At 53.5% G+C, this 25,486-nt stretch overlaps 2 protein-coding genes across 12 annotated transcripts; one reads left to right on the top strand and one right to left on the bottom strand.

Moving 5' to 3' along the window:
• Positions 1-1,584: 1,584 nt before the first annotated feature.
• Positions 1,585-5,836, bottom strand: HDDC3 (HD domain containing 3). 10 transcript variants are annotated; one of them, XM_063638540.1, is made up of 7 exons: positions 5,535-5,825; positions 3,762-4,065; positions 3,587-3,641; positions 3,095-3,470; positions 2,721-2,776; positions 2,370-2,610; positions 1,585-2,071 (listed from the first exon to the last, which is right to left on the bottom strand). In XM_063638540.1, exons 4-7 carry the CDS (start codon positions 3,204-3,206, stop codon positions 1,941-1,943), a joined length of 540 nt encoding a protein of 179 aa, XP_063494610.1. In that variant the 5' UTR covers positions 3,207-3,470; positions 3,587-3,641; positions 3,762-4,065; positions 5,535-5,825; the 3' UTR covers positions 1,585-1,940. The 10 variants fall into 10 exon arrangements, with proteins under 10 accessions (XP_063494610.1, XP_063494609.1, XP_063494613.1 ...); XM_063638539.1 differs by lacking the exon at positions 5,535-5,825 and adding an exon at positions 4,816-5,063; XM_063638543.1 differs by lacking the exon at positions 3,587-3,641.
• Positions 5,780-25,053, top strand: UNC45A (unc-45 myosin chaperone A). 2 transcript variants are annotated; one of them, XM_055277166.2, is made up of 20 exons: positions 5,780-5,988; positions 6,202-6,363; positions 6,604-6,640; positions 6,940-7,115; positions 10,428-10,520; positions 11,021-11,188; positions 13,166-13,334; positions 13,638-13,808; positions 15,520-15,691; positions 17,238-17,538; positions 18,737-18,831; positions 19,084-19,225; positions 19,590-19,730; positions 20,247-20,374; positions 20,585-20,651; positions 21,090-21,203; positions 21,436-21,551; positions 23,879-23,996; positions 24,105-24,260; positions 24,409-25,053. In XM_055277166.2, the coding sequence occupies exons 1-20, from the start codon at positions 5,983-5,985 to the stop codon at positions 24,664-24,666; spliced, it is 2,790 nt and encodes a 929-aa protein (XP_055133141.2). In that variant the 5' UTR covers positions 5,780-5,982; the 3' UTR covers positions 24,667-25,053. The 2 variants fall into 2 exon arrangements, with proteins under 2 accessions (XP_055133141.2, XP_055133140.2); XM_055277165.2 differs by having other exon boundaries at positions 5,809-6,033.
• The last annotated feature ends 433 nt before the right edge of the window (positions 25,054-25,486 follow it).

Genomic DNA, 25,486 nt, shown 5'->3' with positions numbered 1-25,486 from the left:
GCAGGAGAATGGCGTGAACCCGGGAGGCGGAGCTTGCAGTGAGCCGAGATCGCCCCACTGCACTCCAGCCTGGGTGACAGAGCGAGACTCCCTCTCAAAAAAAAAAAAAAAAAAAAAAAAAAAAAATAGCTTGAACCCGGGAAGCGGAGGTTGTGGTGAGCCGAGATGGCACCATTGCACTCCAGCCTGGGCAACAAGAGTGAAACTCCGTCTCAAAAAAAACAAAACAAAAGCTAAAACGAAAGCTCCTAGAAGAAAACGGGAAAAGCTTCATGGCATTAGATTTAGCAACGATTTCTTAGATATGACACTAAAAACACAGGCAACAAAACATATAAAGTGGACTACAACAAAGTCATCTTTTGTTAAAAAAAAAATCTCGTAATCCTACTCCCGCAAAACTAATTTTAAAAAATCAAGTTCAAAGTTCTCCAAAATGTACCATACCCTGGGGATTACACTGAACTTTGTTCATTTGTTTTCTTTTCATTCGGCTTTTTTGGTTGCCCTTCACCTACTTTTTCGCAAAGCCCTCCGCTGGGGCTTCACTTGGGCAAACAACTATCGTAGTCGAAAAGCTTTGACCTAACAATTTCCTCGTACCCAAGATAATCGCTTTTCCAGACAGCTTAATAAACTTTGGCTTTAATGGATGACTGGATGCAGAATAAAATACATAAAAATAAACCTCAGCTGCTCAGCAACGACTGAAAAACCACCACCGGGCAATCCCTCTCCGTGGCCATCGAGCAAAGTTCCACCGCCTCCCCTACACTCCGCCTACTGCCCGGCTCCCGGGGTCGGAAAGCCCCGGGCCACTTCCGGGCCTTCCCGGAAGTCCCTGTCACTTAACCACCGAAGTAACCCGCAATGCGGAAGGGCGAGGGGATTGCGAGTCACCGAGTTTCCGGCGCGGCTAGAGGTACTGGGGAACCAGAATCCCCCACCGGCCCAACCATGTTGCTGCTGGGGTCTCTCCCGTGCCCAGCAATGGTTGTCAGTAAGCGGGCGGCACTTCCTTTCCAATACGTCTTTTCTTTTTTCATTTTTGAGACGGAGTCTCCCTCTGTCACCCAAGCTGGAGCGCAGTGGCGCGATCTCGGCTCAGTACAACCTCCGCATCCCGGGTTCAAGCGATTCTCCTGCCTCAGCCTCCTGAGTAGCTGGGATTACAGGCGCGAGCCACTGCGCCCGGCTAATTTTTTTTGTATTTTTAGTAGAGACGGGGCCTCGCCATGCTGGCCAGGCTGGTCTTGAACTCCTGACCTCAAATGATTCGCCCGCCTCGGCCTCCCAAAGTGCTGGGATTACAGGCGAGAGACACCGCGTCTAGCCCCCTTCCAACTTTCTAAATGGGAAAGGCTGCTACCATTTATTGAGCACCTATGTGTCAGGCTCCATCAGGCACGTCACAGTCTAACCTGATAATTACACAACCCATCTCACTGACAAGGAAGCCAGGTTCGGAGGGGTTGAGGCCCGCAACCTGAGGGAGGTGACTCCGGGACACACAATTAGTCCTGCTTTGCTGAAGGACAGATATGCAGCCTACCAGTCGGAGGCTGGAGAAGGAGCAGCAGCAGCTTAAACCTTAACCCACAGTTATTTTTATTTTCCATAACGTCTTAGGAACTAGTACTTATATAATCTCAAGTCCCTGAGGGGCCAGAGATCCCACCATGCAAAATAGCAAACAGACCCAAGACTTGGGGAGAGGCAGTGAGTGCATCAGAAATGGATGGGTACATCTGATTCCCACACGCGGGGCTCAGCTTAGTTAGCAGGAGACCTTCAGATTGAGAAAAAACGCAAGTCTTTTTTTGACCTCTAATATCTGGGAAGGATGGAGGGAGCTCTGGAGGCACAGAAAAGATGGCGTGTGAATCCTCTCCGGCCCGAACGAGGCTGGAGTTGTGCCTCTGGATAGCTTCAAGCACTGATCAGAGTGTCAGCCCCCGCTCCTTGAACAGATGCTTTAGAGCCTCTTCCAGTTGCCGGTTTGTTCCCTGAAGCCCCTTCACCACCTGCGCTGCCCACTCGAAGTATTCCTGGACTCGATGTTCTGACCATCCTGCATAAGAGTCGACAGAAACTTGCTAGCGTGATGTCAAGGAAAGCACTGCCTTTTCCCCACTTCCTGGCAAGCTTGGTTCAAGGCCATGAGTTCCTGATGGAATGAGCTGTCCTGAAAACTTCCCCTTGGCCCAGCTATTGTATTTTTACTGTATGAAAGAAGATCAAAGAGTGGTCCAGTAGGATTAATTTGGGAATTAAGAATGCCCAGGGTTTTTCAGGGGAACTGACCAACCTGTGTCTTCAGAAGGCGGCATCCCCCTCCCTTTTCCCTTACAGCCCATACGAAAGCGTACCCTCTGGGGTGCAGCGATTCAGGTCCCTCAGATTGTACAGCTTGTCTGCCAGCTTCACCAGTTTGGCCCCGGGGCTACTGTGGGGCGCTTGCTCCACCTGCAGCCTCTTTCTCTCCAGCTTGGGCAGAGTCTTGTCATCTGTTACCTCCTCCACCAGGCGCCGCACTTGTGCCCCAAAGTGTAGCTCCACCTCATCCAGGGTGGTGTCCGTGTCCTCCACCGTGTCATGGAGCAGGGCCGCCTGGGGACAAGTTCCCACTCAGCCTTGAGATGTCAGCCAAGGGTTGCCCATTGCTGAATGGGGCCCCTGATCCCCATCCCAGGCTCCTAGCAGAGAAGGGGGAAAGTTACCTGTAACACCACAATGTCAGTGATTCCCGCCTCGTGGGTCAGGATCCGTGCCACACCTGACGGGGAGGGGCAAAGCAGGAAGTCAGGTCGGAGGTAGTCCCAAGGCGGTGTGTTGCGGGTTTTGGAGAGCCAGATGTGGCCCCTTGTGGACTCTCACTAGCTGGGTGACCTTGGTCAAGTCCCTTACCCTCTGGGAGTCAACCGACAAAGGGAACAATCATGCCTACCGTTCCAATTGTTATGAGGCTTAAACGGTATATCGCACTAAGCTTGGGACAAAATAGGTGCTCAATGAGGTGCACGCCCCCCACGTTTCCTTCCCAGTTCCCACCGCCCGGGTGCCGCAGGCGGCGCTCCGCGGCCGACGCGCCCACCGATGGGGTGGTTGATGTAGGGGGTCCCTTCGGGGTCTTTCCGCCGCTGCTGCCGGTGCTTGCGAGCCGCGAAGTCGGCAGCCTCCAGCAGCTGCGCCGCCTCGGAGCCCATCGCGCGGATGGGGCGGGCGACTGCGGCCGCGGGGGCCCGGACGGAGCATTTACAGCGCCCCCTGGCGCCGGGGAGGCCCGGGGATCGTGGAGGCTAATTCAGCGGGCCGAGTTGGGCCTGCCCCAGATGAATTCCTCTGGAGCTGACATGCCAGGCGCAGAGAGCAAGTGATGTGGACAGCTGCCTTCAGCATCGCAGCCCCCAGCTCAGTGTGCTCTGTTGGGGGTGCAAGAACATAAGCCTGGCTCTCTGGGAGCCCACAGTCTGTGGAAAAGAGGAAGACAGACAAGAAATAAGGCAGTGGCCTCACAGTGCTCTGAATCCAGGGTGGCCAAGGCTCAGGGAACTATGGGAGCGGGAAGAAAGGACAATCCACATACCCTCAGAGTCAGAGACAGCTTCTCCCAGAAGCTCCCCCCATGAACAATCTTCAACCTGTAAAAGCTCTGAAAATTCTCCAAGTGTTCTAAAAATAGTTCTCCCTGTAGGGATGGGCCAGGTTCTGTGGGTAGGGGAGTCTACCTTCGGGCCCTCCAGGAGACCCTAGGGACTGACCTGAAAAATCAGAGCATTCACTGGGAGCCCTGCCTAATTGCTTCAGACTTAGGCTCCCAGGTAGCTGTGACGTTTCTGCAGGAACTGCCTTTGTCCTCAGTGTTGCAGATGAAATTTGCACTGTCTTCTTATGCCATGAGAGCTCCTATGTCAGTCTCTAGGCATCTTCTGTGGGCCCCTGGGGTGATGAGTGTTGTCATTGCTGTCCTGGGAGCATGATGTTGTCAGGCCTGGGTAGGCACTAGAATAACACTTAATTCTGCTGGCTGGTGGCCTTCTGGAGAAATTCCCTGCCTTAGGGCAGCTGAGGGGTAAGAGAAACCTGGTGATCCCTATAGAACTTCTCTGTGAGGGGGGGTTCCCTATTAGCTAAGTATACTCTAATCAGACAGGTAGCTTTTGTGTTCTGGCTGGTAGCTGGGGCAGATAAGGCTCAGGGGAAAAGCTAATGAAAGGAGTCACCCTTGGTTTTCAGCTAGTCTTGGTGGTTGCCATGTAGCAGAGGTTAGGGAGGGAAGCCCCACATGCTGGAACTGAGGTCTCTGGGACCTGAAATAGGAGGGTCAGAATTCCCAGAGCTTCCATGGCAGCCTGGAAGTTGGAGAATGGGTAGAAACATATTTGGCTCTAAATGCTTGTTTGTTCTTCATACTAATGGCTCAGCTGCTCTCTCATCCCTCATTGTGTCCTCTAGGCCTTTGAGCCTTCTCTCCCTCAGCAGTTTGGCAATGCAGGCCCCATGTTTTCCAACAGGAGATGGAAACCCAGTCCCTGTCATCTCTCTCTAAGAGCCTGTGATAGAGAAGCTTCAGGCTCATATTAATGGTGCCCGAGGGCCTTGGGGCTTTGATTTTTATTTCCTTATTGTCTGCAGTCATGGCCTAGAAAGAGAGATGTTGGGGTTCCCAGGACCAGGACAGGGGTGGTGGTGAACTCTCATGGGCATCCAGAGAAGGTCAGGCCCCTTGCTGACAGGCCTATCCGTGGGTCTACTGCTGCTCTTCAGCTGGGTCACCCTTGTCCGGCCAACCTCTCTCTCAGGTACAGCACTTACCCCTGCGGCCCACCTGCCTCTGGTGCTATGGGCTATTCCTGGGAACTGGAACTGATGGGGATGGGTGGAAGGGTGTCTTTTCGTCTGGTAGGGGCTGATCTCTTTTACTCTCCAGTAGGGGTGGAGTGAGCTGTGGAAAGATCCCTCCTGCTTGTCTCTAGCCCCCCACCTCTCTCTTCAGCTCTGGTCCACCACCCTCACTTGTGCCAGACCGCTCGGGATGTCGATGGCCGCCACTATCCTGGTTTCTTTTGCCCTCGTCTCTCTGATTCTTCAGAGGAAGCCTACTGCTGCCACCTGCAGGCTGCAGGGGGCTCCTGCTGCACCCCGGCTGAATTTGAGGCCCTGTACCAAGTCAATCTGTCCGCTCTTCCGCCCCCGCCCATCCTCAGGTGAGATCTCCAACCTCGGAGCCACTGGAACATCGACAGGGTGTTCCAGTATCTGGGGCTCTGTTCCTAAATTATGGGGTGGGAGGCTTGTAACTTACAGACTAGCGAAGAGACAGACCGCAACAGAAAATCATGTAGATCATGATTACAATTACAAAGGAGAAGTTCAGGGGGCTGTGCAAGCTGGTAATGGGGAGCCATCCTGAATCTGCCCATAGGTGGTTCTAGGATGAGCTCCTAAATTCGTATGCAAATGTGTGTATGTAAGACTACACTTATTTGGGGAGGGAGTCCTGAGCTTTCTCCGGACTCCCAGGGGTTCTGTACCCTCCACATTGCGCAGCAGCGAGAGCGCGGCCGGGGCCGGGATCCAGATACTTTTTCTCTCCCGCAGGGGCCCAGGCCCGCTCCTAGTGTTGGGCCTCTACAACCTACTGGTTGTGACCCTGATGACCGTAGACCTCGTGCACTTCTGCTGCGGTCGGGGCCGGAGTCGGGGCTGGAGCCACCGCAGGCCTCCCTCTGGGTCCTCCGCCGCGAGCTTCCTGCAGGTCTCTGCGGGGACAGCTTAGGCATGCCCGGAACTTGCCTGCACCTGCGATCCAGAGCCAAGCGCCCCGCCCCTGCCCGGGCGCGCTCACTCCTTAGCCCTGCCCCTCTCTAACCCCACCTCCGACGCAAGAGTGGGGCGGGGCAGCTCCCGGCCGCGTCCAGAGCCCCGACTCGCCCCGCCCCAGAGACTGCGCCTGCGCGGGCACCGGACAACCTCTCCGCGATGACTGTGAGTGGTCCAGGGACCCCCGAGCCCCGGCCGGCCACCCCCGGGGTGCGTACCCAACCCCCGCGCCATCACCCCTTCGCACCCGCCCTGACCATCTTCGGCCTCCTTCTCTCCATCCATGAGGCTCGCCCCGATCCCTCCTCTCCTCTCCCCTTAGCTCCCGGGCTCTGCCCCGAATCCCCTCCGACGTTTCCGCCCCCTTTCTCTCTGCAGGCCAGCTCAGTGGAGCAGCTGCGGAAAGAGGGCAATGAGCTGTTCAAATGTGGAGACTACGGGGGCGCCCTGGCGGCCTACACTCAGGCCCTGGGTCTGGACGCGACGCCCCAGGACCAGGCCATTCTGCACCGGAACCGGGCCGCCTGCCACCTCAAGCTGGTGAGGGAGACTGGCGCTCTTCCCCTTGCCTGCCCGGGCCCCGGTTCGCCCATCTAAGCTGATGCTTGGGCCCCAACTGGGCATTCACGCTCCCAGGCCATCCCCGCTTGCCAGATGTCTTTTGCACCTCAGGGTGGTGGGGGATCGGGTGACCTTGGAGAGCGAGAGTACCCCTGCTGCCTGGTTAGTGCCCCGAGAGGGAGATGACCATTCCTTCAGGCTCCTGTCTTTCTCTTACAGGAAGATTACGACAAAGCAGAAACAGAAGCATCCAAAGGTAGGAATGGTGGGCCCTGGTGTGGAGCTGTAGGGCTTCTGTGGTGGGCAAGGACTCTGGGACCGCTGCACCATCACATTCTCCTCCTTTGGCCCCAGAGACACATCTGCCTTCTTTCTTTCCCACTGCCTCGGGCCTTTCCTTTTCTGCAGCTACCCTCACCTTTTCTGAGGCTGAAGCACCGAGCCCCACATTCGTCCCCCCACCTTCTTCTGGCCTTCCCTCGAGATCTTTCCCTACCGCTCTTGCCTGGAGACGGTGGCCTCATGGGTGCTGACAGCGCTCCTGTTTGTGCTCAGCCATTGAAAAGGATGGTGGGGATGTCAAAGCACTCTACCGGCGGAGCCAAGCCCTAGAGAAGCTGGGCCGCCTGGACCAGGCTGTCCTTGACCTGCAGAGATGTGTGAGCTTGGAGCCCAAGAACAAAGTTTTCCAGGAGGCCTTGCGGAACATCGGGGGCCAGATTCAGGAGAAGGTATGTCAGTGACCCAGAGAGGTGGAAGCATTGACTGGTGGTGAAGGCGTCTGGGCCAGGGGTGTAGACACAGTTCTCCAGACAAGAGATACCGATGGCAAGTGAACCTTACCTGTGGCCAGGGAAAAGCAAATTAAGATGACAGCACGGTACTGTTGATTTGGAGGTCTGTTTGGCAGATATTTAAAAGTTTGTACACTTTTCGAGAAGGAGAGAGGTAGACACATCAGTGGTGAGGCTGGGGGCCAAGGGCTCTCTGATGACTGCTGGAGGAGTATAAATTGGTACAGCTCTTTTGGAGAGTACTTTAGCATATCTATTAAATTTGAAATGAGCGTATCTTGTGATCCCATATGTTTATTTCTTGCTGTTTCTCTCAGAGAAACCTTGTCCACGTGCACAAGTAGACATGTGTATGTTTATTTCAGCCTTTTTTGTAGTAAGAAAAACTTGGAACTTGCCTAAATGCCCGGCCATAGAGGAATGGCTGAATAAATTGGGTAATGTCCTTACTATAGACTCTTATATAGTTACTGAGAATAGGTAGATACACACATATTGAAATGGGAAGCTCTGGGACACTTGTTGAATGAACAAAGCAAAATAGGCAGGGCATGGTGGTTCATGCCTGTAATCCCAGTGCTTTTGGAGGCCGAGATGGGATGATCACTGGAGGCCAGGAGTTTGAGACCAGCCTGGGCAACATAATGAGACCTTGTTGCTACCAAAACCTGAAAAGTTAGCTGGGTGTGGCGGCACACCCTTGTAGTCCCAGCTACCTGTGAGGCTGAGGCAGGAGGGTCCTTCGAGCCCTGGATTTTGCAGTTACAGTGAGATATGATCGTGCCACTGCACTCCAGCCTGGCTGACAGAGTGAGGCCCTGTCTCTTTTGAAAAAGAAAAGAAGCAAAATATACAATAACACATATAGTATAATATCATTTATGTTAATGATCCCTTGCACAGCAAAACAGTGCTGTATTTTTTCTGTGGGTACACTTGGGTATGTAAATACAAAGGAAAATATTTAATGGTTTTTTTTTGTTGTTTTTTGAGATGGAGTCTTGCTCTGTCACCCTAGCTGGAGTGCAGTGGTGCAATCTCGGCTCACTGCAAGCTCGACCTCCCGGGTTCACGCCATTCTCCTGCCTTAGCCTCCCCAGCAGCTGGGACTACAGGCACCCGCCACCAAACCTGGCTAATTTTTTTGTATTTTTAGTAGAAACGGGGTTTCACCATACCTGGCTAATTTTTTGTATTTTTTAGTAGAGACGGAGTTTCACTGTGTTAGCCAGGATGGTCTTGATCTCCTGACCTCGTGATCTGCCCGCCTCGGCCTCCCAAAGTGCTGGGATTACAGGCGTGAGGCACCGTGCCTGGCCAGAAAATATTAAATTTAATTAATTAATTTTTCGAAACGGAGTCTTGCTCTGTTGCCCAGGCTGGAGTGCAGTGGCACGATCTTGGCTCACTGCAACCTCCGCCTCCCAGGTTCAAGTAATTCTCCTGCCTCAGTCCTCCAAATAGCTGGGACTGGGACTACAGGAGCATGCCACCACGCCCATCTAATTTTTTGTATTTTTAGTAGAGATGCAGTTTCACCGTGTTGGCCAGGATGGTCTGGAGCCCCTGACCTTGTGATCTGCCTGCCTCAGCCTCCCAAAGTGCTGGGATTACAGGTGTGAGCCACTGTGCCCAGCCGAAAATATTTTATTTTTTAAATTTATTTTTATTTTCATTTATTTATGTATTTTGAGACAGGGTCTCACTCTGTCACCCATGCTGGAGTACAACCTCTGCCTCCCGGGCTCAAGCAATCCTCCCACCTCAGCCTCCCAAGTAGCTGGGACAAATGCATGTCACCACGCTCGCCTAATTTTTATATTTTTTGTAGAGACAGGGTTTTACTGTGTTGCCCAGGTGGCTGGTCTTGAACTCCTAGGCTCAAGGGATCTACTCACCTCAGCCTCCAAACTTGCTGGGATAACAGGCGTGAACCATGGCACCGGGCCAAATATGCATTTTTGTTTCTTTATTTTTTCAGGAAAACATTTTAAAGGATATACGTCAAAATGATAATGTTGTGACCCCTGGGGAAAGGAATGGGATTGAGAGGGCTTTCCAAAGGAGACTGCATCACCTGTTCATATTTTTTTAATAAAGAGAAATTGTATAAAATATGTATGTTTTTAAATTAGGAGAAAAGAATCTAATTATGAGCTACAACCAAGCTCAAATTCACCAGATAATTTGATGTTAAAATGCTGACACAGTGGAAGCAGATAACATGATGGCAGACACTTCACTGAAATGCTGAAACCTGGGAAAGCAAATAGGTTTCCTCTCTCAATGCCAACTCTGATTGGCAGTGGCTGCCCAGAGTCCTATGTTGAGAAGAATTAGGAAGCAGATTGCCTAAGCCGAGCAGGGGAACGTGCCATGACTGGTTAGTCATGGCCGCCATGGATGCAAGAGAGGAAGGCGGGTGGTCCACATGCTAGGCTTGTGCCACCATCTATGCCCAGGACTTTGGGGGTGGGGGAGTAGGCCTAGGATGGTCTTGCCCGTTCAGATTATTATTTATTTATTTATGTATTTGTTTTGAGACAGAGTCTTATCCTGTCACCCAGGCTGGAGTGCAGTGGATCTCTGCTGACTGCAACCTCCACCTCCCAGATTCAAGTGATTCTCCTGCTTCAGCCTCCCGAGTAGCTGGGATTACAGGCACCCGCCACCACACCTGGCTAATTTTTATATTTTTAGTAGAGACAGGGTTTCACCATGTTGGCCAGGCTGGTCTCAAACTCCTGACCTCAGATGATCTGCCCACCTCGGCCTCCCAAAGTGTTGGGATTACAGGCGTGAGCCACTGCGCCCAGCTCAGATTATTTTTAAAACAGTGAAAAGAGAATTCTGGAGCTAAAGGAAGTGTTAGCAACTAACTCACGATCTGCCAGCTCCCTGGCAGGAGGTATAAATGCTGAGTTCAGTGCCACGGGAAGCCCATTCACGCTGCCACAACATAGATGGCACCACTGGGAGTGGGTTGCCTCATAGCTGACACGATACCTCCCCTCCCGAAAGGCACTACAGCATCGGCGCTGCCGCTGCTGCCCAAGCAGGAAATAGCTCAGAAAGAAAAACAGCTGCGGGAAATTTAGGAGGCGCTGCCAGGCAAGTCTCTTCCTGCCCAGGGTAGCTAGGTGCTAGCCCTGAGCCTCCCAGAGTGAGGAGCTGGAGACAAATGAATAGGGAGTGTGATGTCTCTGGCCAACAGCCGTGATTTCCTCCGTGCTTTGTTGGTTTATCTAGGTGCGGTACATGTCCTCGACGGATGCCAAAGTGGAACAGATGTTCCAGATACTGCTGGACCCAGAGGAGAAGGGCACTGAGAAAAAGCAAAAGGTACAGGCCCCGGGCTGAGTCAGTGAGTGAGCTCCCACACGAGCCACCCATCTATAGCATCCTTCACCCATGTAGCTCCCCGAAGCCCCTGCTGCCCTGCTCTGCCGCTGCTCCAATCGTGCAGCTGGGCTCATGGGGCCTGGATGGGAGCTCTGAGGGTCTGGGGCTTTAGCATGAACCAAGGAAAGAGAACCAGTGTTCCCAGAGTACCTTGTTGGCCAGGCCCTGTGCCAGGAATTGGGTGTACAGAGGTAACTGAGGCACTGTCCCAGCCCCTCAGGCTCTGCTGGGGACTCATTTGCTCTAACCATCAATCCCGAGAGAAGGCTCTTCCCTCTACTTACAGGGGAAGCTAAACTTCAAAGAGGTTATTTTCTGGCCATGGTCACTCAACTGTGAAGTGGAAGCAGTGAGGTCCGGGGCTCGGGGCCCCTGCTCACCAGTGCTGCATCCTATGCCACGTGCAGTATCAACATTATAATGTACTTCCTTTGATGTAGGCTTCTCAGAACCTGGTGGTGCTGGCCAGGGAGGATGCTGGAGCGGAGAAGATCTTCCGGAGTAATGGGGTTCAGCTCTTGCAACATTTACTGGACACGGGAGAGACTGACCTCATGCTGGCGGCTCTGCGTACGCTGGTTGGCATTTGCTCTGAGCATCAGTCACGGGTAGGTGGAGTGGAGGGGCTGGTTACAGCTTCAGTCCCTTTGTCTGTCTGTCCATCCGTCCCTCTGTCCACCCATCTGTCCATCCGCCCATCTGCCCGTCCATCCATCCATCCACTCTTCTACCCTCTTACGTTACCTTATTCTACCCCTTACCTTATTCTAAAAAGAACTTAGGCAGGTCATGGTGCCTCACACCTGTAATCCCAGCATTTTGGGGAGGCTGATGCAGGTGGATCACTTGAGGTCAGGAGTTCAAGACCAGCCTGGCCAACAAGGCGAAACCCTGTCTCTACTAAAAATAAAAAAATTAGCCGGGCATGGTAGCACGCGCCTGTAATCCCAGCTACTCAGGAGGCTGAGGCACGAGATTTGCTTGAACCCAGGAGGTGGAGGTTGTAGTGAGCTGAGATTGCGCCACTGCACTCCAGCCTGGGTGACAGAGCGAGACTATCTCAGAAACAAAACAAAACAAAACAACAAAAAAAGAAAAGGCAGAGTACAAGGAGATACATGTAACAAGAGAGAAAAAATAAAAATGGCGTGAAAAAGACCAACATAAATTAGGATGAAGTAGGGTAGAAAGAGCAGAAACAGCTTTGGGGTACCCCAAGCACTTGCTTTGTGGGGGACTTACAAGTGTGAGCCCCAGCTTTCCTGCAGGCAACTCACAAAAACACATTGGTCACTGACTCCTTCAATGTCCATATGGCACAAGCAAGCTCATTGCCCAGAACGTGCCTGGCCACCACAGCATCTCTCTACCATCAAGACAGTGACCGGACACATAGGGCTTGATCCCGACATGATTCTCAGCATGGATGGTGGTGGCCCAGCATGGACAGTTCAGCAAGAACAGTCCTGCTCCTGGGCCGGTGTGGTGAAGTCCATGCCCCCCGCTCTTACCTGAGCTGGCTGGCTCCAGGGGAGAGGGGACAAGAGACTAGACCCTTAGTTGCTTTTAGAGGAGCCCACAATTCCTAGATAGGGGTGGAACTGTGAAACAGTCAATGAAATCTCTTCAGGCTAAGCTTGGGCTGCACTCTGGGTCTCCCAAGGCTAAGATTGTTAAAAGCATATGCATTCTGTTGCCTCCTGCCTTCCCGTCCATTCCAGTTCACAGTCTTGGCCAAGGACACTTAGCTGCTAAGTGGAAGCAGTCAGGATTTGGGCTTAGTGGACCAAGCAGGCCTTCTAGGGTTCTCCAGCTTAGAAACAGGGTGGAGAGGGCGGGGCCTGGTGGCTCATGCCTGTAATCCCAGCACTTTGGAAGGCCGAGGCGGGCGGATCACAAGGTCAGGAGATAGAGGGCATCCTGGCTAACACGGTGAAACCCCGTCTCTATTAAAAATACAAAAAATTAGCTGGAAGTGGTGGTGGTGGTGGTGGGCGCCTGTAGTCCCAGCTGCTCGGGAGGCTGAGGCAGGGAAATGGCGTGAACCTGGGAGGTGGAGCTTGCAGTGAGCCCAGATTGTGCCACTGCACTCAAGCCTGGGTGACAGAGCGAGACTCCGTCTCAAAAAAGAAAAAAAAAAGAAACGGGGTGGAGAGGTCTCATGGGCCCATTCCGTGTACATTATGTCCACATCCCCAGGGTGTGGAAAGAACCTCGGGGTTTAGATTGGGGAAGAACTAGACCATTAAGCCTGGTGGTCAGGTAGCTTCATCTAGGTTTAGGTCTTTTTCTTGGGGAGACGTGAGCTAAAGCAGCTGCTCCCAGGGCTGCAGTGTACTACGTCTTCTCTGGCACCAAGGAGAGGTAGTAGGGCATTGCTGTGTAATGTTTCCTTTAGGAAATCTTTCTAACAAAATTATCCCGCCATTACCCTGGGTCATGCCATCCATTCTGTCTTGTGTTCACCTGGAGCTGGGCCTTCCACCCAATTCTCTCCTTCTGGCCGTATTCTGTAACTCACAGTTAGGGATCTCTGTAGCTGCCCTTCACCAACTGGAAGCTTCTGTTTACCTCTCCCACCCCAGACAGTGGCAACCCTGAGCATACTGGGAACTCGGCGAGTAGTCTCCATCCTGGGCGTGGAAAGCCAGGCTGTGTCCCTGGCTGCCTGCCACCTGCTGCAGGTTATGTTTGATGCCCTCAAGGAGGGCATCAAAAAAGGCTTCCGAGGCAAAGAAGGCGCCATCATCGTGGGTGAGTGGAAGCAGGTCTGGGGTCTTTTGGACGTTACTGTCATGGAAGGGATGGGGCTGAGCCAGCCAGGCCAGTTTTTTGGGGACCAGACTTGCAGCTGCAGGTTGTTTGGAATACGGTTTGGTGACATTATTTTACTGTAGATTCTCAGCAGCCAAGGTGCCTCAGGACAAAGCTGGAGCTCAGTCTGGAGCCTGGGATGTGGATCCCCCTTTCCCTGTGTCTCCCTGGTTTGTTGGAGAAGTTCAAGGGTCAAACAGGGCTGGGCTGCTGTGGAGCCCACTGATGTCTTCTTGTTGCCAGATCCCGCCCGGGAGCTGAAGGTGCTCATCAGTAACCTCTTAGATCTGCTGACAGAGGTGGGGGTCTCTGGCCAAGGCCGAGACAATGCCCTGACCCTCCTGATTAAAGTGGTGCCCCGGAAGTCTCTCAAGGACCCCAACAACAGCCTCACCCTCTGGGTCATTGACCAAGGTAGGTGATACAGTTCACAAAAACTTGCTTCGGCAGCTGAAGTTTGTTTATCCTTAGGAGTAATAAGAAAAGTTGTGAGTGGGGCCAGGCATGGTGGATGACGCACTTTGAGAGGCAGGGGGTCACTTGAAGCCAGGAGTTTGAGATCAGCCTGGGCAACATAGCGAGACCCTGTCTCTATGAAAAATTAAAAAAATTAGCTGGGCATGGTGGTGTGCATTGGCAGTCCTAGCTACTCCAGAGGCTGAGGTGGGAGAATTACTTAACCCTGGGAGGTCAAGGCTTCAGTGAGCTATGATTGCACCACTGCATTACAGACTGGGCAACAGAGGGAGACCCTGTCTCAAAAAAAAAAAAAAAAAAAGAAAAAAAAGTTGTTATTATCTCCAGCCATGTGTCTGCAGTGAAGTGCGTCCTGTGGCTCAGGAGGATGCTGGAGCTGAGAAGATCTTCCAGAGCAATGGGATTCCGCTCTTGCAACACCTACAGGCACAGGAGCTACCCTTAGGGGGCTCAGAGTTAGATTCTTCTATCATATGTGTGTGCAGATACATGCACATTGAGCGGGCCTGCAAGCAGGTTAGCAGAGAGGCTGGATTAGCTTTCTGTATCTTTTTTTTTTTTGAGACGGAGTCTCACTCTGTCACCCAGGCTGGAGTGCAGTGGCACAATCTCAGCTCACTGCAGCCTCCGTTTCCCGGGTTCAAGCAATTCTCCTGCCTGAGCCTCCCGAGTAGCTGGGATTACAGGCACGCATCAGTATGCCCGGCTAATTCTTGTATTTTTAGTAGAGATGGAATCTCACCATGTTGGCCAGGCTGGTCTCGAACTCCTGACCTCAAACGATCCACCCACCTTGGTCTCCCAAAGTGTTGGGATTACAGTCATGAGCCAATGTGCCCTGTTTTTTTTTTTTTTTTTTTTGAGTGAGCATGTATTACTTCTATATTCTATACTCCGAGGAAAAAATAAAGGTAGATATATCAATTCATCTCTCTTCCCCTAAAAGATAAATACGAGCTGGGCACAGTGCCTCATGCCTATAATCCCAGCACTTTGGGAGGCCGAGGTGGGCAGACCACAAGATCAGGAGTTTGAGACCAGCCTGGCTGAAAACCAGTGAAACCCCGTCTCTACTAAAAGATACAAAAAATTAGCCAGGTGTGGTGGCACGCACCTGTAATCCCAGCTGTTCTGGAGGCTGAGGCAGGAGAATCACTTAAACTCAGGAGGCGGAGGCTGCAGTGAGCCGAGATTGCGCTATTGCTCTCCAGCCTGGGCAACAGGGCGAGACTCTGTCTAAAAAAAAAAAAAAGATAAATAAGAAAAGCTTTGCAAAGGCCTTGCATGAGCAGGGTCTTTCACAATGATCCTATGAGGTGTGGATATTGTGTTCACAATGATGCTATGAGGTGTGGATATTCTTTTCTCCTTAGTTTTACAGATGAGGAACCTCAAAAGCTCCAGAGCATTTGGCCCCAGGGGCAGGGCTGGCATGCAGGCGTCACTTCTGAGGTCCTTCCTGATCCTACAGCTGCCTCCCTTAGGTAGCAGATCAGCTAAGCAGATTCTCTGGGCTGCCCTGGACGCAGTTGTCAGAACTCTGTAGCCTTCTTGTCTTGCTTTTCTCCACATCTCCTAGGAAGCCTCTTTCTTTTACTTTTAGGGGTTGGAACTAGTGTTCTGCTGTCTAAACGGGGTGTCTTTACAGGTCTGAAAAAGATTTTGGAAGTTGGGGGCTCTCTACAGGACCCTCCTGGGGAGCTCGCAGTGACGGCGAACAGCCGCATGAGCGCCTCTATTCTCCTCAGCAAGCTCTTTGATGACCTCAGGTGTGATGCGGAGAGGGAGAATTTCCACCGACTTTGTGAAAACTACATCAAGTAAGGAAGTCTGTTTCACCTCCCGTTGCCAGGGATTCTAGCGAAAAAGTTCTGACTCCTTGAGGTGGGGCAGAAATGAAAGGTTTCCAGCAGAAAGAGTAGTCTTGGGGAGGACTAGTTGGGGGCCGGACGAAGGGAAAGTGGCCCCAAGGCCCACTTCCTGCTCCAAAGTGGCCTCCCCGGGGCGGTTCTTTCTCAAATCAGTGTTCCAATAATGCAACAAACGCCATCAAGCACGTACTGGGTTTACCAAAAACTTCCTACGCATCTGTTCCCACACAGATGAAACATGACAGTCCTTTTTTTGTTTGTTTTTCTTGAGACGGAGTTTCACTCTTGTTGCTCAGGCTGGAGTGCAACGGAACCATCTCGGGTCACCACAACCTCTGCCTCCAGGGTTCAAGCGATTCTCCTGCTCCAGCCTCCTGAGTAGCTGGGATTACAGGCATGCACCACCACACCCAGCTAACTTTGTATTTTTAGTAGAGACGGGGTTTCTCCATGTTGGTCAGGCTGGTCTTGAACTCCTGACCTAAGGTGATCCGCCTGCCTTGGCCTCCCAAAGTGCTGGGATTTTTTTTTTTTTTTTTGAGACGGAGTTTCGCTCTTGTTGCCCAGGCTGGAGTGCAATGATATGATCTTGGCTCATTGCAACCTCCACCCTCCCAGGTTCAAGCAATTCTCCTGCCTCAGCTTCCCAAGTAGCTGGGATTATAGGTGCCCACCACCATGCCCAGCTAATTTTTGTATTTTTAGTAGAGACGGGGTTTCACCATGTTGGCCAGGCTGGTCTCGAACTCCTGACCTCACACCTGAGGTGATCTGCCCGGCTTGGCCTCCTAAAGTGCTGGGATTACAGGCGTGAGCCACCGCGCCCCGGTGACAGTCTTTATTCTTAAAGGAGATTATAGGCCAGGTGCGGTGGCTCATGCCTGTAATCCCAGCACTTTGGGAGGTGGAGGCAGGTGGGTGATCACCTTAGGTCAGGAGTTCGAGACCAGCCTGGCCAAAATGGTGACACCCCATCTCTACTAAAAATACAAAAAATTAGCCAAGCGTGGTAGTGGGTGCCTGTAATCCCAGCTACTTGGGAAGCTGAGGCAGGAGAATCGCTTGAACCCAGGAGGTGGAGGTTGCAGTGAGCCGAGATCATGCCATTGCACTCCAGCCTTGGGGACAGAGTGAGACTCTGTCTCAAAAAAAAAAAAAAAAAAATCAAAGGAGCTTACAGCTGTTGGGGAGAAAACTGATGATAAATTATGAAATAAGCGGAATCATTTCAGAGCTTAAGTCCAGGAAGGGACATCAATGGTCATTTGGGAGTAACCTGTATTAGATACTGTGTCAGGGAAGGCTCGAGTGAAAGTGTTGATAAAGAAAATCAGCCATTATTGTCCAGGTGGAAACGTCCTAGTCCTCCCATTGGCAGCTTTCCTGCTGTTTCTGCCCAAGAAGTGCAGGTGCCTGGCCAGTGGAGGGGAAGGGAGGGAAGAAGAGTCCCTTTATGTTGGCCTTGGTGTGACAGCTGTCACCCTGTGCCCCTCAGGAGCTGGTTTGAGGGCCAAGGGCTGGCCGGGAAGCTACGGGCCATCCAGACGGTGTCCTGCCTCCTGCAGGGCCCATGTGACGCTGGCAACCGGGCCTTGGAGCTGAGCGGTGTCATGGAGAGTGTGATTGCTCTGTGTGCCTCTGAGCAGGAGGAGGAGCAGCTGGTGGCTGTGGAGGCTCTGATCCACGCAGCCGGCAAGGCTAAGCGGGCCTCATTCATCACTGCCAATGGTGTCTCGCTGCTGAAGGACCTATATAAGCGCAGTGAGAAGGACAGCATCCGCATCCGGGCGCTAGTGGTGAGACGGTGGGCCTGGGGTGGGTGGGCAGGCAGCCAGGCAGGGGTCCTGGTCCAGCTGGTGTTGCAGGGTGTGGCCCCAGCACACTCTAGATGAAAATAAGGAATACTGTAATTCCAAAAAAATTAGCCAGGCTTGGGTGCATGCCTATAGGTCCAGCTACTTGGGAGGCTGAGGCAGGAGGATCACTTGAGCTCAGGAGGTTGAGGCTGTAGTGAGTCACACATGTCACTGCACTCCTGCCTGGGCAACACAGCAAGACCCTCTCTAAAATAAATGAATGAATGAGATTCTGGGCCTTCTTTTTTTTTTTTTTTTTTTTTTGGAGACAGAGTCTGGCTCTGTCTCCCAGGCTGGAGTGCAGTGGCACCATCTCGGCTCACTGCAAGCTCTGCCTCCCGGGTTCACACCATTCTCCTGCCTCAGCCTCCCGAGTAGCTGGGACTACAGGCGCCCGCCACCACGCCCTGCTAATTTTTTTTTGTATTTTTAGTAGAGACAGGGTTTCACTATGTTGGCCAGGATGGTCTCGACCTCCTGACGTCGTGATCCGCCCACCTCGGCCTCCCAAAGTGCTAGGATTACAGGCTTGAGCCACCACGCCCGGCCTGATTCTGGGCCTTCTTGTGGCGAGAGACATTGGCATGGCTCCTCCCACCATGGGGCTTGAGGCTGGGCCTACAGGGGTCATGCAGTGTTCCTGGGAGCTGGTGGTTTGGGGGTTTGGGGACTACCTGGCTCTCCATGAGCCTGTTGTGGCTGTGCACACTGTGGAAGCTGGTCTTCCTCCCTGGGGCACTCAGTCCTGGATTTCTCCATCCCATAAGGATTTTGGCTGTGGCTGAAGCACCTGTCCTTTCCCCACACGCCTCTCAACTCCACCTGCAGAGGGCTTCTTTGTGCGACATGGAAGGAGATAGAGCCATTCTCAGTGTGGCCTGGGAAGGGGTGGGGCCCACGACTGTCCAGTGGCCAGCGCATCAGTGTCTGCAGATGCTGTGTCATGCGGCCACCCCAGTAGCTGATTTTGCTGCCACATGCTCTAAGTGGTGGTCTGGAGGGAGAGGGTGCTGATTTGTCTGTGTAGCCTCCAGGAGGCCATGACAGAGTGCCAGGGAGGGAGTCCAAGCCAGGTGTGGAGGAGCTCAGCTCCTGCCTCCTTCCCCAGAGGCCAACTGGTCTTGCCCTCTTCCTCCAGGGACTCTGTAAGCTGGGTTCGGCTGGAGGGACTGACTTCAGCATGAAGCAGTTTGCTGAAGGCTCCACTCTCAAACTGGCTAAGCAGTGTCGAAAGTGAGTCATCTGGCCTTGCTGTGGTTCCCCACCTGTGGGATAGATCTCAGGACACAAGGGTCTGGGTGGGGGTTGGGGCCTCCTCCCGTCCTGCCCTCTGGCTCAGGCAGGGGCTGCAGTCTGGATCCTGGTACGTGAACTGCTTCTGTACATTGAGGGGATGCCCAAACCCTTGCTTTTTCCCCCTTGGCCTTGGTGTACCCCTCCCTACCCCCAATCCTGAGGGTCATCCACTATCCTGCATGTCCCCAGGTGGCTGTGCAATGACCAGATCGACGCAGGCACTCGGCGCTGGGCAGTGGAGGGCCTGGCTTACCTGACCTTTGATGCCGACGTGAAGGAAGAGTTTGTGGAGGATGCGGCTGCTCTGAAAGCTCTGTTCCAGCTCAGCAGGGTAGCTCTGTGGTTCCTGCTGTCAGCCTGGGGACACTGTCTAGGATTACCAGGCTTTCTTGGCAGGGCTTGGCCAGTGGGGTCTTTTGACCCCAGGGAGGAGGGCTGGTGGCTGAGTGGCTGCTCTGTGTACTGTGGGCATGTTGGCCAGCACCAGTGGTGTTAGCAAGGACGTTCTTCTTGGAGGAGCTGGGGAGGTCAAGTTTGTAAGCTCCCAAAGTCTGGGGCCTGGGGAGTTTCCTGAATTCATCCTGTACCCAAGGGTCCCAGCTGAGGGTGGAATTGGGGGCCTGGGCCTGGGCAGCATTTGTCTGAGTACTGCTCTGCCCCGGGATGCCCATGTGAATGCCTCTGTGTCCTGGCAGTCTGAGGAGAGGTCAGTGCTCTTTGCGGTGGCCTCGGCGCTGGTGAACTGCACCAACAGCTACGACTACGAGGAGCCTGACCCCAAGATGGTGGAGCTGGCCAAGTATGCCAAGCAGCATGTGCCCGAGCAGCACCCCAAGGTGAGGGGCCGCCAGAAGGGCTGGAGGGTTCCCCACCATGGGGACCAGCTAACCCAGGACATCCACAGCAGAACAACCTCCCTCTTTTTTTTTTTGAGACGGAGTCTCACTGTCTCCCAGGCTGGAGTGCAGTGACGCGATCTCGGCTCACTGCAAGCTCCGCCTCCTGGGTTCACGCCATTCTCCTGCCTCAGCCTCCCGAATAGCTGGGACTACAGGCGCCCACCACCACGCCCGGCTAATTTTTTGTATTTTTAGTAGAGACGGGGTTTCACCATGTTAGCCAGGCTGGTCTCCATCTCCTGACCTCGTGATCCGCCTGCCTCAGCCTCCCAAAGTGCTGGGATTAACAGGCATGAGCCACCGCACCTGGCCAACAGCCTCCCTTTTAAGCCAGTTTGTTTCCCTTTGGCTGGCTGTTTTATTTCCCAGTTCCTCAACTGCTGCTGTGAGAAGGGTCCCCCCTTTCTCTGTGAGTCAGCCCAGGCCCCTCTCCTAAGCTGCCTCCTCCCCCAGGACAAGCCAAGCTTCGTGCGGGCTCGGGTGAAGAAGCTGCTGGCGGCGGGTGTGGTGTCGGCCACCGTGTGCATGGTGAAGACGGACAGCCCTGTGCTGACCAGTTCCTGCAGAGAGCTGCTCTCCAGGTGGGCCAGCCTTGGCGGCAGCCAACCTTTCCCAACTCCTGAGCCTCAGGGCTGCGGATGTGGCTCCAGAGGGTGCAGGTTCCAGTGCTGTGGGCCTCTTAGAGCGACGGGGGCTGCCTGCCTGGCTGCCGTCCTTGCGGAGCCCAGGAGTGGAGCGTCTGCCTGCCAGAGTCCCAGAGCCGCCTGCCCACCACCGCCTTCTCCCCACAGGGTCTTCCTGGCTTTAGTGGAAGAGGTAGAGGACCGAGGCACTGTGGTTGCCCAGGGAGGCGGCAGGGTAAGCTGGTTTCCACACCCCTTCCTGATGGCTGAGCCATCAGCCTATAAAACATGACTCAGCAGTTGCCACGCCAGAGCTGGGTGTTAGATGCGGGACAGAAAAATATTATTAATGGCCAGAGGAACATCGTCCCGCTGAGAGAGTGACGCGGAAGCGGGCAGCCTCCTTGGCCCCTCCACACTGGTGGCTGTGAAGGTCCTAGGCTCCACTGTTCCTTTGTCTCATTTACCTCCATGGCCCTGCTGCCCAGCACAATCCATGTCCAGCCCTTATTAGGTGTTTCAGGAAGTGTTTGGATGCAGAGGGTCTGCACAGGGAGTCAAGCCTGGAGAGAAGGAGGAGGGTGAGGGTGGCACAGTCAGGGCCGGGGAGCCTGATGGTTGGGGTCTTACACTCCCAGGCATGTCCTGAGCAGTGACGGGCTTGTTCCTACAGGCACTGATCCCGCTGGCCCTGGAAGGCACGGACGTGGGGCAGACAAAGGCAGCCCAGGCCCTTGCCAAGCTCACCATCACCTCCAACCCTGAGATGACCTTCCCTGGCGAGCGGGTACGTGTCTTCCTGCCCTGGCCTTTCCACTCCCTCCGTCCTTGACGGCCTGTGGGCTGGGCTGTAGCTCCCCTTTGGGACCAGCAGGAAGTTTCAGCTTTGCCAAGGCCTGGGGCAGGGAGGACAGCCTGAGACAGCAGTACTCTCTTGGGGGTGGGCTCCTCCCTGCAGGGTTGGTGGGGCTTGTGGGGGCCGCGGCAAGTACCCCTGACAGGTGGGGTGCACATTGCAGATCTATGAGGTGGTCCGGCCCCTCGTCTCCCTGTTGCACCTCAACTGCTCAGGCCTGCAGAACTTCGAGGCGCTCATGGCCCTAACAAACCTGGCCGGGATCAGCGAGAGGCTCCGGTAAGGTCCCTTGGGATTGCGGGGCCTGGACCAGGCATCAGGATTTGGAATATCCCCCACAGCAGTTTACACATTGGGAAACACTCCTCGGTCATTGGCTTCTGTGAGCCTCACAGTGACTGCTCTGCATCATTAGAGAGGAGGAGACAGGCCGAGAGGCAGCACGGCACGGCAGACTCTAGAGTCAGACTGCCTCGCTTCCCTGATTGCAAATGGGTAACCTCAAGCAAGTTACTTAACTGCTCTGTCTCAGTTTCTCCCTCTGTGAAATGGGATGACTATAGTACCTACCTCATGGCATAGTGATGAGGAGAATACAATGAGAAAATACACTTAAAAGTACTTATTACTTGGGTTCCTGGCCCCTAGCATTGTGCCATATCAGCATATTTTAGTTTTATTTTTATTTATTTATTTTTTTTTGAGACGGAGTCTTGCTCTGTGACCCAGGCTAGAGGGCAGTGGTGCGATCTTAGCTCACTGCAACCTCTGCCTCCCAGGTTCAAGCGATTCTCCTGCCTCAGCCTCCTGAGTAGCTGGGATTATAGGTGTGTGTCACTGCGCCCAGCTAATTTTTGTATTTTTGTAGAGACGGCGTTTTACCATGTTGGTCAGGCTGGTCTAGGTTTCCTGACCTCGTGATCCGCCCACCTCAGCCTCCCAAAGTGCTGGGATTACAGGCGTGAGCCACTGCGCCCGGCCAGCATGTTTTAGTTTTATTACTAACTGTGACTTTGAACATATTACTCATTACTTAGCCCGTTTCCTATTCTGCAAGACAGTAGTGATGATGATCACACTTGCACCTTTACTATAGGGCCATGGTGAGGATTAAGTAAGATGATCCAGGTGCCTGGTCAGGGTAAATACTCAAATGAGGCTGGGCGTGGTGGCTCACACCTGTAATCCTGGCAATTTGGGAGGATGAGGCAGGAGGGTCACTGGAGCCCAGAAGTTCAGGCCAGCCTGAGCAATGTAGCAATACCTCGTCCCTATTTAAAAAAGAAATTAAAGAGAGTATCAGGAAGAATAGCTAATGGATGCTGGGCTTAATACCTGAGTGATGGGATGATCTGTGCAGTAAACCATGACGGCACATGGTTACCTATGTAACAAACCTGCATGTCCTGCACATGTACCCCTGAACTTAACAGTTGGAAAAAAAATTAGCAAGGTGTGGTGGCGTGCACCTGTAGTCCCAGCTACTCGAGAGGCTGAGGCAGGAGGATCACTTGAGCCTGGGGGGGGTCAAGGCTACAGCAGTGAGCTGTGATCATGCCACTGTACTCTGGCCTGGGTGACAGAGTGAGATCCTGCCTCAAAAAAACACAGAAACAAAACCCCTCAAATGTTAGGTGTTAGCCTCACCATCACCACCACCCTGGTCTTCTACATCCTAATTTTGAGCATTTTTCACAATCCTATGCTATTTCCTAGGCCTGGTTAGAAGGCTAAGAAGCACTGTAGTTCATACCTGGTGCAAGAGGGTCCTTGGACATTGCCAAGGGAAATCCTCAGCCTGGGACTTGATTGCATGAGGGTGTGGGTGCAGGGGTGGAGCGGATGTAGAAACTCTGATGATGCTGCCGGTGTTAGTCTGTTCTTGCATTGCTGTAAAGGAATACCTGAGACTGGGTAATTTATAAAGAAAAGAGATTTAATTGCTTCATGGCTCTACAGGCTGTATAGGCATGGCATCGGCATTTGCTCAGCTTCTGGGGAGGCCTCAAGAGAGCTTTTACTCATAGTAGAAGGCAAAGCAGGAGCAGGCACATTACGTGGTGAAAGTAGGAGCAAGAGACAGTGGGGGGAGATGCCACACACTTTTTTTTTTGAAATGGAGTCTCCCTCTGTTGCCCAGGCTGGAGTACAGTGGCGCAATCTTGGCTCACTGCAACCTCTACCTCCTGGGTTCAATCGATTCTCCTGCCTCAGCCTCCCTGAGTAGCTGGGACTACAGGTGCGCAGCACCACGCCCAGCTAATTTCTTTTTTTGTCTTTTTAGTAAAGACAAGATTTCACTATGTTGGCCAGGCTGGTCTCAAACTCTTGACCTCAAGTCATTTGCCTGCCTCGGCCTTCCAGAGTGCTGGGATTACAGGCGTGAGCCACCACGCCTGGCGGAGATGCCACACACATTTAAATAACCAGATCTCACGAGAACTTACTATCATGAGGACAGCACCAAGCCATGAGGCACCCATCCCATGACCCAGTCACCTCCCACCAGGCCCTACCTCCAACATTGGGGGTTATACTTCAACCTGAGGGTTAGAAGGGAAAACATCCAAACCGTATCCCTGCTGCTTCCTCCTGTGGCCCTGCAGGCAGAAGATCCTGAAGGAGAAGGCTGTGCCCATGATAGAAGGCTACATGTTTGAGGAGCATGAGATGATCCGCCGGGCGGCCACAGAATGCATGTGTAACTTGGCCATGAGCAAGGAGGTGAGGGTTGGTCTGGATGCTCATCACAGGCGGGGATGCAGAGGTACCTGTGCCCTGGCTGGGCTTTACACCCAACTGACTTGGTCCACTCCCCACATCTGGCCACAGGTGCAGGACCTGTTCGAAGCCCAGGGCAATGATCGACTGAAGCTGCTGGTGCTGTACAGTGGAGAGGATGATGAGCTGCTACAGCGGGCGGCTGCCGGAGGCTTGGCCATGCTTACCTCCATGCGGCCCACGCTCTGCAGCCGCATTCCCCAAGTGGTCAGTGCCTCTTCTCGGTGGGGGAGGAGGGACGGACCAGGAACTCCCAGCAGCAGCTGAAGGGGGCAGTCCTAGGGTGTGTGGGTGTGTCCCTTGCCAAGGTTGAGCCTGTTGCCCGGGGGTTATATCTACCCTGTTTTTCTCACAGACCACACACTGGCTGGAGATCCTGCAGACCTTGCTTCTGAGCTCCAACCAGGAGCTGCAGCACCGGGGTGCTGTGGTGGTGCTGAACATGGTGGAGGCCTCGAGGGAGATTGCCAGCACCCTGATGGAGAGCGAGATGATGGAGATCTTGTCAGTGCTAGCTAAGGGTGACCACAGCCCTGTCACAAGGGCTGCTGCAGCCTGCTTGGACAAAGCAGTGGAATATGGGCTTATCCAACCCAACCAAGATGGAGAGTGAGGGGCTGTCCCTGGGCCCAAGGCTCATGCACACGCTACCTATTGTGGCACGGAGAGCAAGGACAGAAGCAGCTTTGGCTGGTGGTGGCTGGCATGCCCAATAGTCTTGCCCATCCTCACTTGCTGCCCTAGGATGTCCTCTGTTCTGAGTCAGTGGCCACGTTCAGTCGCACAGCCCTGCTTGGCCAGCACTGCCTGCAGCCTCACTCAGAGGGGCCCTTTTTCTGTACTACTGTAGTCAGCTGGGAATGGGGAAGGTGCATCCCAACACAGCCTGTGGATCCTGGGGCATCCGGAAGGGCGCACACATCAGCAGCCTCACCAGCTGTGAGCCTGGCCTGAGCCTGCTATCAGGCCTGCGCCTCCAATAAAAGTGTGTAGAACTCCACTGTGTGCCCTGTCCTTGGGCAGGGAGGGCTGCTGTGAGTGGGAGTCTCTGAGTGTGGGTGAGTATGGGTGTGAGCTGGGCGTGGGTGAGTGTGCAACGGAGCTTCACAGTGGCAGAGCCACCTCCATGGAAGGAATCTCATGGATTCCCCAACCAGGGCCCACTGAGTTGCTTCTTAATCCTACTGGAGGGACAAAGGGTAAGCCTAGGAAGCTAATCAATAAGAAACTCGCCAGGTGCGGTGCCTCAAGCTTGTAATCCCAGCACTTTGGGAGGCTGAGGCGGGTGCATCACTTGAAGTCAGGGGTTCGAGACCAGTCTGGGCAACATGGCAAAACTCTTTCTTAAAAATACCAAAAAAAAATGAGCAGAGTGTGGTGGCATGCACCTGTAATCCCAGCTACTCGGTAGGCGGAGGTTGCAGTGAGCCCAG

Source organism: Symphalangus syndactylus, chromosome 5 (genome assembly GCF_028878055.3).
Source record: "Symphalangus syndactylus isolate Jambi chromosome 5, NHGRI_mSymSyn1-v2.1_pri, whole genome shotgun sequence".
Lineage (NCBI taxonomy): Eukaryota > Metazoa > Chordata > Mammalia > Primates > Hylobatidae > Symphalangus > Symphalangus syndactylus.
This window is presented reverse-complemented; position numbering and strand designations above follow the sequence as displayed.

Bases quoted from the DNA above. Each gene is read 5' to 3' on its own strand.
- HDDC3 (XM_063638546.1), bottom strand. From the start codon at position 3,206: ATGGGCTCCGAGGCGGCGCAGCTGCTGGAGGCTGCCGACTTCGCGGCT. The intron at 2,777-3,094 runs GTGGGCGCGTCG...CCTCCCCGTCAG, and splicing joins CTACATCAACCACCCCATCG to GTGTGGCACGGATCCTGACC. The intron at 2,611-2,720 runs GTAACTTTCCCC...ACTTGTCCCCAG, and splicing joins CTGACATTGTGGTGTTACAG to GCGGCCCTGCTCCATGACAC.
- UNC45A (XM_055277165.2), top strand. From the start codon at position 5,983: ATGACTGTGAGTGGTCCAGGGACCCCCGAGCCCCGGCCGGCCACCCCC. The intron at 6,641-6,939 runs GTAGGAATGGTG...GTTTGTGCTCAG, and splicing joins AGAAACAGAAGCATCCAAAG to CCATTGAAAAGGATGGTGGG. The intron at 19,226-19,589 runs GTAGCTCTGTGG...GTGTCCTGGCAG, and splicing joins CTCTGTTCCAGCTCAGCAGG to TCTGAGGAGAGGTCAGTGCT.